At 36.4% G+C, this 14,552-nt stretch overlaps 1 protein-coding gene across 1 annotated transcript in view; it reads right to left on the bottom strand.

Annotated features, from left to right (window-relative positions):
• The window catches only part of LOC128648315 (5-hydroxytryptamine receptor 7), a 142,556-nt gene extending 128,994 nt beyond the window's left edge, over positions 1-13,562 (bottom strand). Inside the window, exon 1 of the mRNA XM_053700929.1 lies at positions 13,057-13,562. Within this exon, the coding sequence (XP_053556904.1) occupies positions 13,057-13,562 (506 nt within the window). The remainder of the gene's footprint in view (positions 1-13,056) is intronic.
• Positions 13,563-14,552: the final 990 nt, after the last annotated feature.

Here is a 14,552-nt window from a genome sequence, read left to right as displayed (position 1 = left end):
GCAGACATCCGCGATAAATCCCTTTTCACTTGTGTGTAACTGTTAACGCGCCACTCGTAATCTGGCCCAAAATTTTCAATTATGAATAGTAAAAAAAATGCCTTTGGAATTAACTTTCATTCATTATTTTGCCTGGTTTTCCTGTAATCTAAAAGGGCATGAAACACCATTTATCCCTAAGTATCTCAGCAACAAAGAATATCATGAGAATGAAGCAAATTTGTTAATAGTAGTAAATTGGAAACTTTTTATAAAATTGTATGTCCTGCCTGAATCAAACACACATTTTCTTAAGTTTCATAGCCCTTTAAAAATATTTTTTCCCACTGCACCAGGAGAGGGTGGTGAGCATTTCATGGGATTAAGAACTCTGACCTTTCTACATGCTTCTGACCAATACCGGAGATTATCTATTCCTGCTCCTAATTCACCACAGCAATAAAGATAACACAAAAACTCTAGAGACTTTTCACTGGGTATGTCCCTCAACTGCAAAACAAACAATAGTATTAATTCATGACATGTGTGCCATAAATCCGTTAGCCGATGTTAGCCATTGGACATTTGGCCTACGGACATTTGACCAACGGATAATATTCTGACAGACAAGTGGCTGTCAGATAACAGTACGGCCACGAGAAAGATAGATAGATTTGATAGATAGATAAATAGATTTGATAGATAGATAGATTTGATAGATAGATAGATAGATAGATAGAAAGATAGATTCGATAGATAGATAGATAGATAGATAGAGAGATAGAGAGATAGAGTATTTCCCATACAGAGAACTACAAGACGTGCGGGCTGGGGCCCATAGTTAGGTTCCCAGAGGCGGTTGTGGTGCCCGAGGCTCTAATTAGAACACAGCACTCTGGAGCGTATCTGCCCTTGGCCGAACTCGGAACATGCTTCAGCATTCTGTCCATTGGCCAAATGTCCGTCGGCATTCTGTCAGAGCACCTGATTTATTGGGTATCATATCATTTCATATAATTTAGAATATTTCTTATGTAAAACAAACACAATAATCCACAGCAGTCCAGCCTCATATGTAAAAATAAAACTTCTTTATTTAAAAAAATAAATAAAAGTTGACAGCTGTATCAAACAGCAGAATCCAAAATAGGATAAGCCATGAGAGAATAAGTCTGACCGGTTTCAGTCATTTGGACCATAATCATAGACCTAATTGTACACAGGTTAGTAATGTTTAAAAAAGGTTAAAAACAATCCCATTGGCTAAGATGAATTACACAATTATTAACCACTTGTATACTCCTTAGAGAATGAGCAATCTATTAGAGTTTGATCCGAATTTGCTTGGATAGTGAGTAATGATAATAAGACAGTGGCATATTCATTACTGGTGTGTAAATGTTAGGAAGAGTCATTATTAGCTTCTCATACATAAATGACTATATACACACACTATGCCCTCTTGTCTTATCTGATATACAAGAAGCCCTATGAGGACATATGACTAGCAGTAATTAGAACATCAATATAAATGTAAATATAAACAGTAGTTTCCCAAAGTCTTGACATTGTATATATATATATATATATAGAAAAAAGAAAGGTACAATGTGTTTCTCTTGCTGCTTAAGTAAAACACAGTGCAGAGTAGAGATAAAAGTAAAAAACTTTATTCGGTGTATTCCATAAAACAGAGAAGTGTTCCTCAAAATTTAAAAATGCGGCCCGTTTAATAGCTCTGGTTTATAATCCCTCATTTTTGTAAAAGGTGGTCCACTTTGTACTATTCGTCATTTCTATGTATATATATATATACAGGGAGTGCAGAATTATTAGGCAAGTTGTATTTTTGAGGATTAATTTTATTATTGAACAACAACCATGTTCTCAATGAACCCAAAAAACTCATTAATATCAAAGCTGAATATTTTTGGAAGTAGTTTTTAGTTTGTTTTTAGTTTTAGCTATTTTAGGGGGATATCTGTGTGTGCAGGTGACTATTACTGTGCATAATTATTAGGCAACTTAACAAAAAACAAATATATACCCATTTCAATTATTTATTTTTACCAGTGAAACCAATATAACATCTCAACATTCACAAATATACATTTCTGACATTCAAAAACAAATCAGTGACCAATATAGACACCTTTCTTTGCAAGGACACTCAAAAGCCTGCCATCCATGGATTCTGTCAGTGTTTTGATCTGTTCACCATCAACATTGCGTGCAGCAGCAACCACAGCCTCCCAGACACTGTTCAGAGAGGTGTACTGTTTTCCCTCCTTGTAAATCTCACATTTGATGATGGACCACAGGTTCTCAATGGGGTTCAGATCAGGTGAACAAGGAGGCCATGTCATTAGATTTTATTCTTTTATACCCTTTCTTGCCAGCCACGCTGTGGAGTACTTGGACGCGTGTGATGGAGCATTGTCCTGCATGAAAATCATGTTTTTCTTGAAGGATGCAGACTTCTTCCTGTACCACTGCTTGAAGAAGGTGTCTTCCAGAAACTGGCAGTAGGACTGGGAGTTGAGCTTGACTCCATCCTCAACCCGAAAAGGCCCCACAAGCTCATCTTTGATGATACCAGCCCAAACCAGTACTCCACCTCCACCTTGCTGGCGTCTGAGTCGGACTGGAGCTCTCTGCCCTTTACCAATCCAGCCACAGGCCCATCCATCTGGCCCATCAAGACTCACTCTCATTTCATCAGTCCATAAAACCTTAGAAAAATCAGTCTTGAGATATTTCTTGGCCCAGTCTTGACGTTTCAGCTTGTGTGTCTTGTTCAGTGGTGGTCGTCTTTCAGCCTTTCTTACCTTGGCCATGTCTCTGAGTATTGCACACCTTGTGCTTTTGGGCACTCCAGTGATGTTGCAGCTCTGAAATATGGCCAAACTGGTGGCAAGTGACATCTTGGCAGCTGCACGCTTGACTTTTCTCAGTTCATGGGCAGTTATTTTGCGCTTTGGTTTTTCCACACGCTTCTTGCGACCCTGTTGACTATTTTGAATGAAACGCTTGATTGTTCGATGATCACGCTTCAGAAGCTTTGCAATTTTAAGAGTGCTGCATCCCTCTGCAAGATATATCACTATTTTTGACTTTTCTGAGCCTGTCAAGTCCTTCTTTTGACCCATTTTGCCAAAGGAAAGGAAGTTGCCTAATAATTATGCATACCTGATATAGGGTGTTGATGTCATTAGACCACACCCCTTCTCATTACAGAGATGCACATCACCTAATATGCTTAATTGGTAGTAGGCTTTCGAGCCTATACAGCTTGGAGTAAGACAACATGCATAAAGAGGATGATGTGGTCAAAATACTCATTTGCCTAATAATTCTGCACTCCCTGTATATATACAGTATATATATATATATATATATATATATATATATATATATATATATATATATATACAGTACATATATATCTATATATATACAGTATATATATATATATACACATTATATATAGATAGATAGATAGATAGATAGATAGATAGATAGATAGATAGATGGATAGATAGATAGATACAGCTATAACGCAAGTAACCTAAACTTAGGTATTACACGATCCTTCCCATAACCAAGTCCCAGGGGGTTATGAACATACATGATACTCCTAACCTCAGCCGCCATAGGAAATGACCAGTGCAATGTTACCTAGCCAAATATAAAATCATCTAATACAGGCATCCCGAGGGATAATAGTAAGGGATTTATCCTCAATCACATGTGTTTGAGACAGAGTAAGTGTACATATCCATCTATGCTAACACATCAGATACTAACAGCGATTGTGATCTAGATGGACCACTAGGGTCATAATCTAGCTCAGTTATACATCCGATGTGTAAACATGTATGGTAGAGTAATGACTTATAGGGCTATTGCAATATCAAGATTGTAGTGGGCTATTTACATAAATGGGTCTGACTACAAAAAAAACAAAGATTCCAAACTTCTAAATCTCAGCTCAACCATGATCTATTTATTATCTTTGCCAGTAGTTAATAATGTCGAATTCAAAGTTGAAACCCTTACGCACCAGGCTATCCAATTTGTGGATCCACAAGCTCTCTTGTCGACTGAGGATCTGTAATTTATCGCCACCCCAAGGTGGTCTTACCATCTGTAAGCATATTTTTTTATGCTTAAAGGGACAATAAAAAAAAATTTTTTTTCTTTCATGATTCAGATAGAACATACAATTTTAAACAATTTTCCAGTTAACTTCTAATATTACATTTTCTTTGTTTCTTTGTTATCCTTGGTTGAAAAGCAGGAAGGTAAGTTCAGGAGTGTGCACGTGTCTGCAACACTACATAGCAGCAGTTTTGCAAAAATCTTATACATTAGCTAGTGCACTAGATGGCAGCACTATTTCTTGTCATGTAGTACTAATGTTATACATGAGCAAGAGCACTAGATGGCAGCACTATTTCCTGTCATATAGTACTAATGTTATACATTAGCAAGAGCACTAGATGGCAGCACTATTTCCTGTCATATAGTACTAATGTAATACATTAGCAAGAGCACTAGATGGCAGCACTATTTCCTGTCATATAGTACTAATGTTATACATGAGCAAGAGCACTAGATGGCAGCATTATTTCCTGTCATGTAGTACTAATGTTATACATTAGCAAGAGCACTAGATGGCAGCACTATTTCCTGTCATGTAGTACTAATGTTATACATTAGCAAGAGCACTTGATGGCAGCACTATTTCCTGTCATGTAGTACTAATGTGATACATTAGCTAGAGCACTAGATGGCAGCACTATTTCCTGTCATATAGTACTAATGTAATACATTAGCTAGAGCACTAGAGGGCAGCACTATTTCCTGTCATATAGTACTAATGTTATACATTAGCAAGAGCACTAGATGGCAGCATTATTTCCTGTCATGTATACTAATGTTATACATTAGCAAGAGCACTAGATGGCAGCACTATTTCTTGTCATGTAGTACTAATGTTATACATTAGCAAGAGCACTAGATGGCAGCACTATTTCTTGTCATGTAGTACTAATGTTATACACTAGCAAGAGCACTAGATGGCAGCGCTATTTCCTGTCATGTAGTACTAATGTTATACATTAGCAAGAGCACTAGATGGCAGCACTATTTCCTGTCATATAGTACTAATGTTATACATTAGCAGGAGCACTAGATGGCAGCACTATTTCCTGTCATATAGTACTAATGTTATACATTAGCAAGAACACTAGATGACAGCACTATTTCCTGTCATATAGTACTAATATTATACATTAGCAAGAGCACTAGATGGCAGCACTATTTCTTGTCATGTATACTAATGTTATACATTAGCAAGAGCACTAGATGGCAGAACTATTTCTTGTCATGTAGTACTAATGTTATACATCAGCAAGAACACTAGATGGCAGCACTATTTCCTGTCATGTAGTACTAATGTTATACATTAGCAAGAGCACTAGATGGCAGCACTATTTCCTGTCATGTAGTACTAATGTTATTCATTAGCAAGAGCACTAGATGGCAGCGCTATTTCCTGTCATGTAGTACTAATGTTATACATCAGCAAGAGCACTAGATGGCAGCACTATTTCCTGTCATGTAGTACTAATGTTATACATTAGCAAGAGCACTAGATGGCAGCACTATTTCCTGTCATATAGTACTAATGTTATACATTAGCAAGAGCATTAGATGGCAGCATTATTTCTTGTCATGTAGTACTAATGTTATACATTAGCAAGAGCACTAGATGGCAGCACTATTTCTTGTCATGTAGTACTAATGTTATACATTAGCAAGAGCACTAGATGGCAGCACTATTTCTTGTCATGTAGTACTAATGTTATACATTAGCAAGAGCACTAGATGGCAGCACTATTTCCTGTCATGCAGTACTAATGTTATACATTAGCAAGAGCACTAGATGGCAGCACTATTTCCTGTCATGTAGTACTAATGTTATACATTAGCAAGAGCACTAGATGGCAGCACTATTTCCTGTCATGTAGTACTAATGTTATACATTAGCTAGAGCACTAGATGGCAGCACTATTTCTTGTCATGCAGTGCTCCAGGCGTGTACCTAGGTATCACTTCAACAAAGAATAACAATAGAAAGAAGCAAATTTGATACTAGAAGTAAGTTAAACACTTTTTTTAAATTGTAATCTCTATCTAAATCATTCAAGAATCATTTTGGGTTCCATGTGCCTTTAAAAAATGCCAAATTCTGTATCTCAATTATAAATTGACAATTGGATGATCATATCTAATCTATGGTTTTAAAATGTGAATAGAACTGTATTTTTTATTTTTCATTATACAAAGCTTATTAGTTGATAGGAGCATGCACAAGGTCATTTGAAAAAATATTTATGTGAACAGCACAGAAACAGGAAACAATATGTTTTCAACACATCCAAGGTTTAATATTGAAATTCCTAAAAAATATTTTGTAAATCAGCCAGAAAGGTGTTTTCTCATGGCACAAACAGCAGTCCAAATTGACCTGGATCCGATGGGATTTTCATGGGTTTGAGGTATGGCCTGCTTCTCACCTGCAACTTTTCAGCATTCAAGTTTTAAAGGGACATTTTATCCAAATGCTGAATCAAGTAACAGTAATGCAGTTTATCTGTGAAAAAGGAAGATATTTTAACTAATGATTTCCCCAGTAACCACAACCAATTGTAAAGGGAATTTAAGCAACCTGTTGTTTTTTGTCACCATATGCAGATGACAGTAAAAAGAGTAGCTAAAGTATAGTTGCCTACAGGGAACTCTGGTGAGATGAAGAATTTTAAAGTAAAATATCTTCCTTTTTTACATAAATGTTCATGTGATATTTTCTAGTCAGCTTTTTATAGATATGCTGCACCACTTTCAAGTGATTTAGTAAATGAGTAACATGGCCCTTTAAGGGACTGTTGCAGCTCTGCCCACAACATATCCATCCAGCCTGGGCATGCCCAATTATGACCCCATCCCTCCAGTCATGGCCTCACCCAGAGAACGCTGGTGGCCGCCACCCACAAGTTCCCTAATCTCCCCATCTCCGACAACTTTTAGACAATGTTGGAAGGCATGAACAAATGTATCTGAAAAGCCCCAAATTAATGTGTTTTGCAGGTTTTTAGTACAATTTGTTATGGATTTGTCATGACCCCACAAAAAGAGCAGCGCTCAACCAGGAATGTTCAGCAGCTCAGTAGCTTGTTCTCTGGTGGGTCCTTTCAAATGAGGGCTCTTGGATCTCTGTGGCTAATAAGGTAGCTGAAATTGAGGGGTTTGAACAGCTACCCTCCTAAGCTACCCATCATTTTGTGGTCCTGCCCCCTCTGTGATGTCACCACGCACGTTCGTAGTGACACTATCAGCACTCCCATGTAGCTCAGGGAGTGCAGCCCATTATACCACCAACGATCAGTCCTGCTGTGGAGAGGAATCACCGATCAGTTGTGATCAGCAATTCCCCTTCATGATGAGACTGGTCATCATGCGCTAACAAGCAGCAGTTTACATGATGAGACTGGTCATCATGCGCTAACAAGCAGCAGTTTACATGATGAGACTGGTCATCATACGCTAACAAGCAGCAGTTTACATGATGAGACTGGTCATCATACGCTAACAAGCAGCAGTTTACATGATGAGACTGGTCATCATACGCTAACAAGCAGCAGTTTACATGATGAGACTGGTCATCATGCGCTAACAAGCAGCAGTTTACATGATGAGACTGGTCATCATGCGCTAACAAGCAGCAGTTTACATGATGAGACTGGTCATCATACGCTAACAAGCAGCAGTTTACATGATGAGACTGGTCATCATACGCTAACAAGCAGCAGTTTACATGATGAGACTGGTCATCATACGCTAACAAGCAGCAGTTTACATGATGAGACTGGTCATCATGCGCTAACAAGCAGCAGTTTACATGATGAGACTGGTCATCATGCGCTAACAAGCAGCAGTTTACATGATGAGACTGGTCATCATACGCTAACAAGCAGCAGTTTACATGATGAGACTGGTCATCATGCGCTAACAAGCAGCAGTTTACATGATGAGACTGGTCATCATGCGCTAACAAGCAGCAGTTTACATGATGAGACTGGTCATCATGCGCTAACAAGCAGCAGTTTACATGATGAGACTGGTCATCATACGCTAACAAGCAGCAGTTTACATGATGAGACTGGTCATCATGCGCTAACAAGCAGCAGTTTACATGATGAGACTGGTCATCATGCGCTAACAAGCAGCAGTTTACATGATGAGACTGGTCATCATACGCTAACAAGCAGCAGTTTACATGATGAGACTGGTCATCATACGCTAACAAGCAGCAGTTTACATGATGAGACTGGTCATCATACGCTAACAAGCAGCAGTTTACATGATGAGACTGGTCATCATACGCTAACAAGCAGCAGTTTACATGATGAGACTGGTCATCATACGCTAACAAGCAGCAGTTTACATGATGAGACTGGTCATCATACGCTAACAAGCAGCAGTTTACATGATGAGACTGGTCATCATACGCTAACAAGCAGCAGTTTACATGATGAGACTGGTCATCATACGCTAACAAGCAGCAGTTTACATGATGAGACTGGTCATCATACGCTAACAAGCAGCAGTTTACATGATGAGACTGGTCATCATACGCTAACAAGCAGCAGTTTACATGATGAGACTGGTCATCATACGCTAACAAGCAGCAGTTTACATGATGAAACTGGTCATCATACGCTAACAAGCAGCAGTTTACATGATGACCCGTTCTCGTCATGAGCAGGCGAGCGATTAAATATGTAACTAATATTGTTTTCATGTAAAAGCTGTTTAAAAATGTAAGTTAGACAAACAGGGAGTTTTCTGTGTGCAACTGAGTCCTGGGAAACTAAGGACTCTATGGTCACTGGCAGATAGGACAAATCCCACAGCAAAAAAGCTGGTTTAATTCTTTCAGAAAGTTTTTTTTTTTTTTTAGTATCATTATCATGTCCCTTTAAAGACTGTTATCTAATATGTAACTTGCAGATTTTGGTCACCTATTAAATCGCTCTAGGGTCACTGGACTTTATTGGTGAACTTTATATTTGGTCCTTGCATTTGATTGATTCTGTGTTGTGTAATATCTCTGCGTCATGTCAGATCGAAATGTACCATCTATTTTTTATCTATGGGTAAATGTCGAAGCTGTGGAAGATAAGCTTTTATTTTCATTAATTTCAATGTTAAAAATATGTACTCTGTTTATGTGTCACAAATACAATTATAATACTATGTGATGTAAGTGTCATATGGTCGGGCATTGTATAATAATACAAATCTATAATAGGACCAGTGTTCTACAAAAAGATGTGTAATTGCATGCAAACATTTAAAGAAAAAAACATTCAGATGTATTGAAGGGTAAAGTTAAAATTAAACTTCAATGATAAATGTGAAACTTTAGACAACTTACAAATTTACTTATTACTATTATCTAATTTGCTTTGTTCTCTTGTTATCATTTGCTGAAAAGCATACCTAGGAGCTAGCTAGCTGATTGGTGGCTGCACATATATGCCTCTTGTCATAGGCTCACCCAGTGTGTCCAGCTGGCTTCCAGCAGTGCATTGCTGCTCCATTAACAAAGGATATCAAGAGAATGAAGCAAATTTGGTTTTCTTTTATTCTATGCTTTATTTGAATCATGAAAGAAAATGTTTGTTTTTGTATGTCCCTTTGACAATCATTGCTAACAAATGTAAATTAATACACTTCCTTTTCTCCCATAAACCTTTACCCAATTCCATTTATTACACAAATAATGTTTCCCAGTGGAGTATGTATGAAATTGGGTTTTGTAAAACACTTTTCAAAACTAATATACAAATTCTAAATTTGATGAATCAAAATGAATTTCAATATAAATCTGATATTATTTTTATATGAATATTTTGTTTCTTTGTGGTAGACAACAAAAAACATAATCCATATTTTATAGCATAGTTTTTGCAACACAATTGCAGATTTCAAAACAGCAAAACAAGCCTTATTATATGTTGTAGATATGTTGTACAGTGTGTCCATTTTTATTAACAAAGTGAAGATGGCTTTTATATTGTATGTAAAATCTAAAGCAATTAAATGTATTATAGAAAAAAATATGAATTGCAATATTCTTGATTACATCATATTTTCATGCCAGGCATCATTTAGTTTGTTATTGGTTGCAAATGACTCCTATCATTGTCATAAAAGTGTAATAACAGTAAATATGTTTAGCTATTGGGCTAGAATCATTAACAGCCTCTAAAACTGTGTAATTCTACAAAGTTAATTCACTAAAGAATGGAGAAATAATTCATTATTAGAGAAATGTTGCACAGAATAAGAGAAATTAAAGAGATTATTAGATTCATCAAACATTTAGTGAATCTTTAACTGGCAAACATGTCTCCTATCTTTGAAATGCTATGGTGCTGTTTCAAGATTGGGAGATATTTCATGGTTTTAGTGATTCTGCTCCAATAAATAATAACACAAGGTTAACAAGTCTTTTTTGTATCACTGGGAAGTTTTTGTTTTTTTTCATTATTTCTTTGAAAATAGAAGGGAACATCTAAAAATAAAATAATAGAAACTTCTAAATAAAAAGCAACTTCACTGACTCTTTACACAAATGAACAGGTGCAGTTTTTATTAGTTATCAAAGGGTGGCATTCATGCCAACTGCATTGGCACTTTGCACCACTAATTAACATTGTGGCACCCCAATCTTCAAAACAAAAATAGCTTATAAAATGAATTTTGGGAAACATCCACTTTGAGCTAAAAAGGATCTGTAACTTGCTAAATTTATTGCACTCTACAAAGCTTATATGGAGCGTTTACAGTTGCAAAGTATAGAGAAAATGAAATCAATACACAGAACCAAATCATATGGAAAAAACTCAACTATATTTTAAAAAAAATGTCATTAAAGGGACATGAAACCCATATTATTTTTTTCATGATTTAAAAAGAGCATGCGATTTTAAACAGCTTTCCAATTTAATTCTATTATATAATGCAATTCATTCTCTTGATATCATTTGTTGAAAAGCATATCTAAATAAGCTCAGTAGCTGCTAATTGGTGGCTGCACATAGATGCCTCATGTGATTGGCTCACCCATGTGCATTGCTAATTCTTTAACAAAGGATATCTAAAGAATGAAGCAAACTAGATAACAGAAGTAAAAAAAAAAAAACAGTTGTTTAAAATTGTATTCTCTACCTGAATCATGAAAGAAAAAAATTGGGTTTCATGTCCCTTTTAAACAATGTTCTAAATATGGGCTTTTAAAAATAACAAATATACAATTATTGTTTGTGCAAAACTGATTAATTGGCATTGATATGGTGAATTCACCTTTGTGATTGAATCATTTAATTTATAATAAGGGTTCGTGCATTATTAAACCTCAGTAATTTCTATTTAATGGGTATTATCTATGATGTTCTAAGCAGGTGTTAAAGCCTGTGGTCAGGCTTTTACCATAAGCTGATTCCTCTTTAACAACCCAACAATCAGGCAGAAAAGCTTCTTACAAATGTGTGATCTGTCCCAGCACTTCTATCAATCCTGTATTTTTGTTGAATTTGAACATTACTTGTTTTGTATTAACCCCTCACTTTTATTTATTTGCATAACATTTTTTACAAGATATTCATGAACCTACATTTTTGTTATTTATTCTTCTAAACTTGAGTTAAATATTGCATTACTGAATACATACTCTGTACTCTGCAATCATATTTTCCATTAATCTGATTTCTATTAAGTGAATTATTCTAGATAATTGGATTAAAATATAGGTAAGATTTATAACCCAACAAAGCAAATGTAGCCCAGCACTCACAGTCCAAAATATAGGTGCACGTAGCAAGGATCCTGCACAGATCCCCAATCGTAACAGCAAATCCAGGGAGCCATAGCACCTCAATTATGCATCATATATCATATATTGGTGAGTATACAGCAAAGACGTTTCGGTCAACAATAGACCTTCATCATGTTATCATATATGATGCATAATTGAGGTGCTGTGGCTTTTCCCAAGATTTATGACCCAGCAATAATATTAAGGGGGAAATCATGAGACACACAAAGTTGTTTTACAGATAGATGGATGGATAGATATAGATAGATAGATAGATAGATAGATAGATAGATAGATAGATAGATAGATAGATAGATAGATAGATTGATTGATTGATAGATAGATAGATAAAGAGAGATAGGGAAAGATAGATGGATAGATAGATAGATAGATAGATAGATAGATAGATAGATAGATAGATAGATAGATGATAAAGAGAGATAGGGAAAGATAGATGGATAGATAGATGATAGATAGATAGATAAATAGATAGATAGATAGATGATAGATAGATAAAGAGAGATAGGGAAAGATAGATAGATAGATGATAGATAGATAAAGAGAGATAGGGAAAGATAGATGGATAGATAGATAGATAGTTGATAGATATCGATAGATAGTATTAAACAAAGATAAGAGATAGAAATAAAACTTGGAGACATTACTACCTAGATATGCTATAAGGAATTGTCTACGAGTCAAATTATTCAGTGGAACTTTCTTCAATATTTCATCTACAGTTTATTTATTTAAGACCTACAATAAATAATTTGAGCTTCTCCAAGTATAAATAGTGGATTTAGTTGATCAATATTCATACGGTAAGTAGCATTGTCAGTATCCAGTATACTCCAGATGACAAATTTGAAGAGACCACCAACGTGTTTAAAGCATTAATTTAACAATACATTTTCAAGTTTAAGTAAACCTAATGAGAGCTAAAAAAAAAAGTATTTTCACTGGGACCAATAAGGGAAAGATTTATATCTCCTGTAGGGAAGCTCTCACATTAGTCTAATGCTATTTCTATTGATCACAAGCATTGATAAATGACCGTTTATAACTCAACCCAACATGATACAGTAAGGTCTCTTACACACATGAATACTGAAGATCATATTTCTTACCTGTCAACACTGATGACACATAAGGTCATGATGGATGCTGTACAACACATTACATCCATGGCAATAAACACATTGCAAAAAACTTTTCCGAAGAGCCATTTTCCACCAACCAAGTCAGTAATAATGACAAAGGGCATCACGGCCACAGCTACAGACAGATCCGCTGCTGCCAATGAAACCACCAAGTAATTGGAAGGTTGTCTGAGCTTCTTGACAATGCACACAGATATGATGACGAGGGCATTGCCTGCTATAGTTAAGAGTGTGATGATGGCCAACACCACTCCAATGACAATCTTCTCAATATCCCCATAAGGTAGGATTTCCTCTCCACAATCAGTGATGTTGGTTAGGTTTAATGCGAGCAAGTCATGTTCAATTGTAAATATGGGTCTCTCAGTCATGAATGCAGATGGGAGAACGTTCTTTTGGGGACAGTTGGGTTCCGCACTGTGCAAAGAGTGATGGATTTCTGTCAACTGACTTGTCTTCACTCTTATCAGCATTTTTCCTGCTTGCACCACTCACAGATACCAATGCACTCAAGATGTTTCTGCTGAACAACCCTGTGGAAGAGAAGATTACTATTTTGAACTGGAGTGCGTACTGTAAGCTTTCAGAGGTCTGACAACATGATTATAGCCTTGAGATTACAATATGCCAACAAAAGAACAGGAAATCACAGTGGTCTATGTTTTAGGTGAACTATTATAGTAAATTAAATATATTCATAGGACTGATCAAGCAGCCTATTTATATTTTCTTATTTTCTATATAAAAGCTCCCACAGGGGAGTTCCTTCCTGGAGAATTATTTCCACATCAGATGGTAGTCAAGTCTTATTACATATCACACACACATCTTCTTGTGTTTTACTTTATAGCGATCTGCAGGATATTACAACAACTCAGTTTTACTGGGTAGGATGTGGTATTTATTTCTTAGCCACACATTAATTGGTGTCTGCTAAACAGAAACAATCATTTCATTTAACCCAGTCGTCTCCAAAAAAGAATGCAAAAGCATTAATCCTGGCAGCAAAGAGGTTAACTGCGCCTGGATTTCTGCAGCAGGCAGCACAATTTTAAACAATGTTTGAAAGAGCTGTAATTAAATACTTTACAAATGAGCAGCTAACACACAAAGCGCACCAGCGCTAAAGGGTTAAAATATATGGAGCGAAGAATTGGGTGATTATGTAACTTACTACAGTATGCAATGTCTAGGGTGCGCGCCTAATCTGCAAGTAGTAAATATATAACACAGATGTAAACTGGGTATTACCTATAGTGCAGGCAGGTGACTGGCACAGGATGTCCTTTCTGCTGATCCTTATTGTCCTTAGGCGCACAGTCATCTTCTCCAAAACTGCTTAAATTCCTGAGTACCAAATTGCTCCTAAAGAATCTCCGCTGGCAGTCATAGGTGTGATGTCTCATTCTCCAGGTGGAGATGTAGGTTTGTGGGTGTCAGCAAGTGACCTGACCAGTGCGACC

The sequence above is a fragment of the Bombina bombina genome, chromosome 2 (assembly GCF_027579735.1).
Source record: "Bombina bombina isolate aBomBom1 chromosome 2, aBomBom1.pri, whole genome shotgun sequence".
In the NCBI taxonomy this organism is placed as follows: domain Eukaryota; kingdom Metazoa; phylum Chordata; class Amphibia; order Anura; family Bombinatoridae; genus Bombina; species Bombina bombina.
Note: the sequence above shows the minus strand (reverse complement) of the source record. Positions and strands in the feature narration are given on the sequence as shown.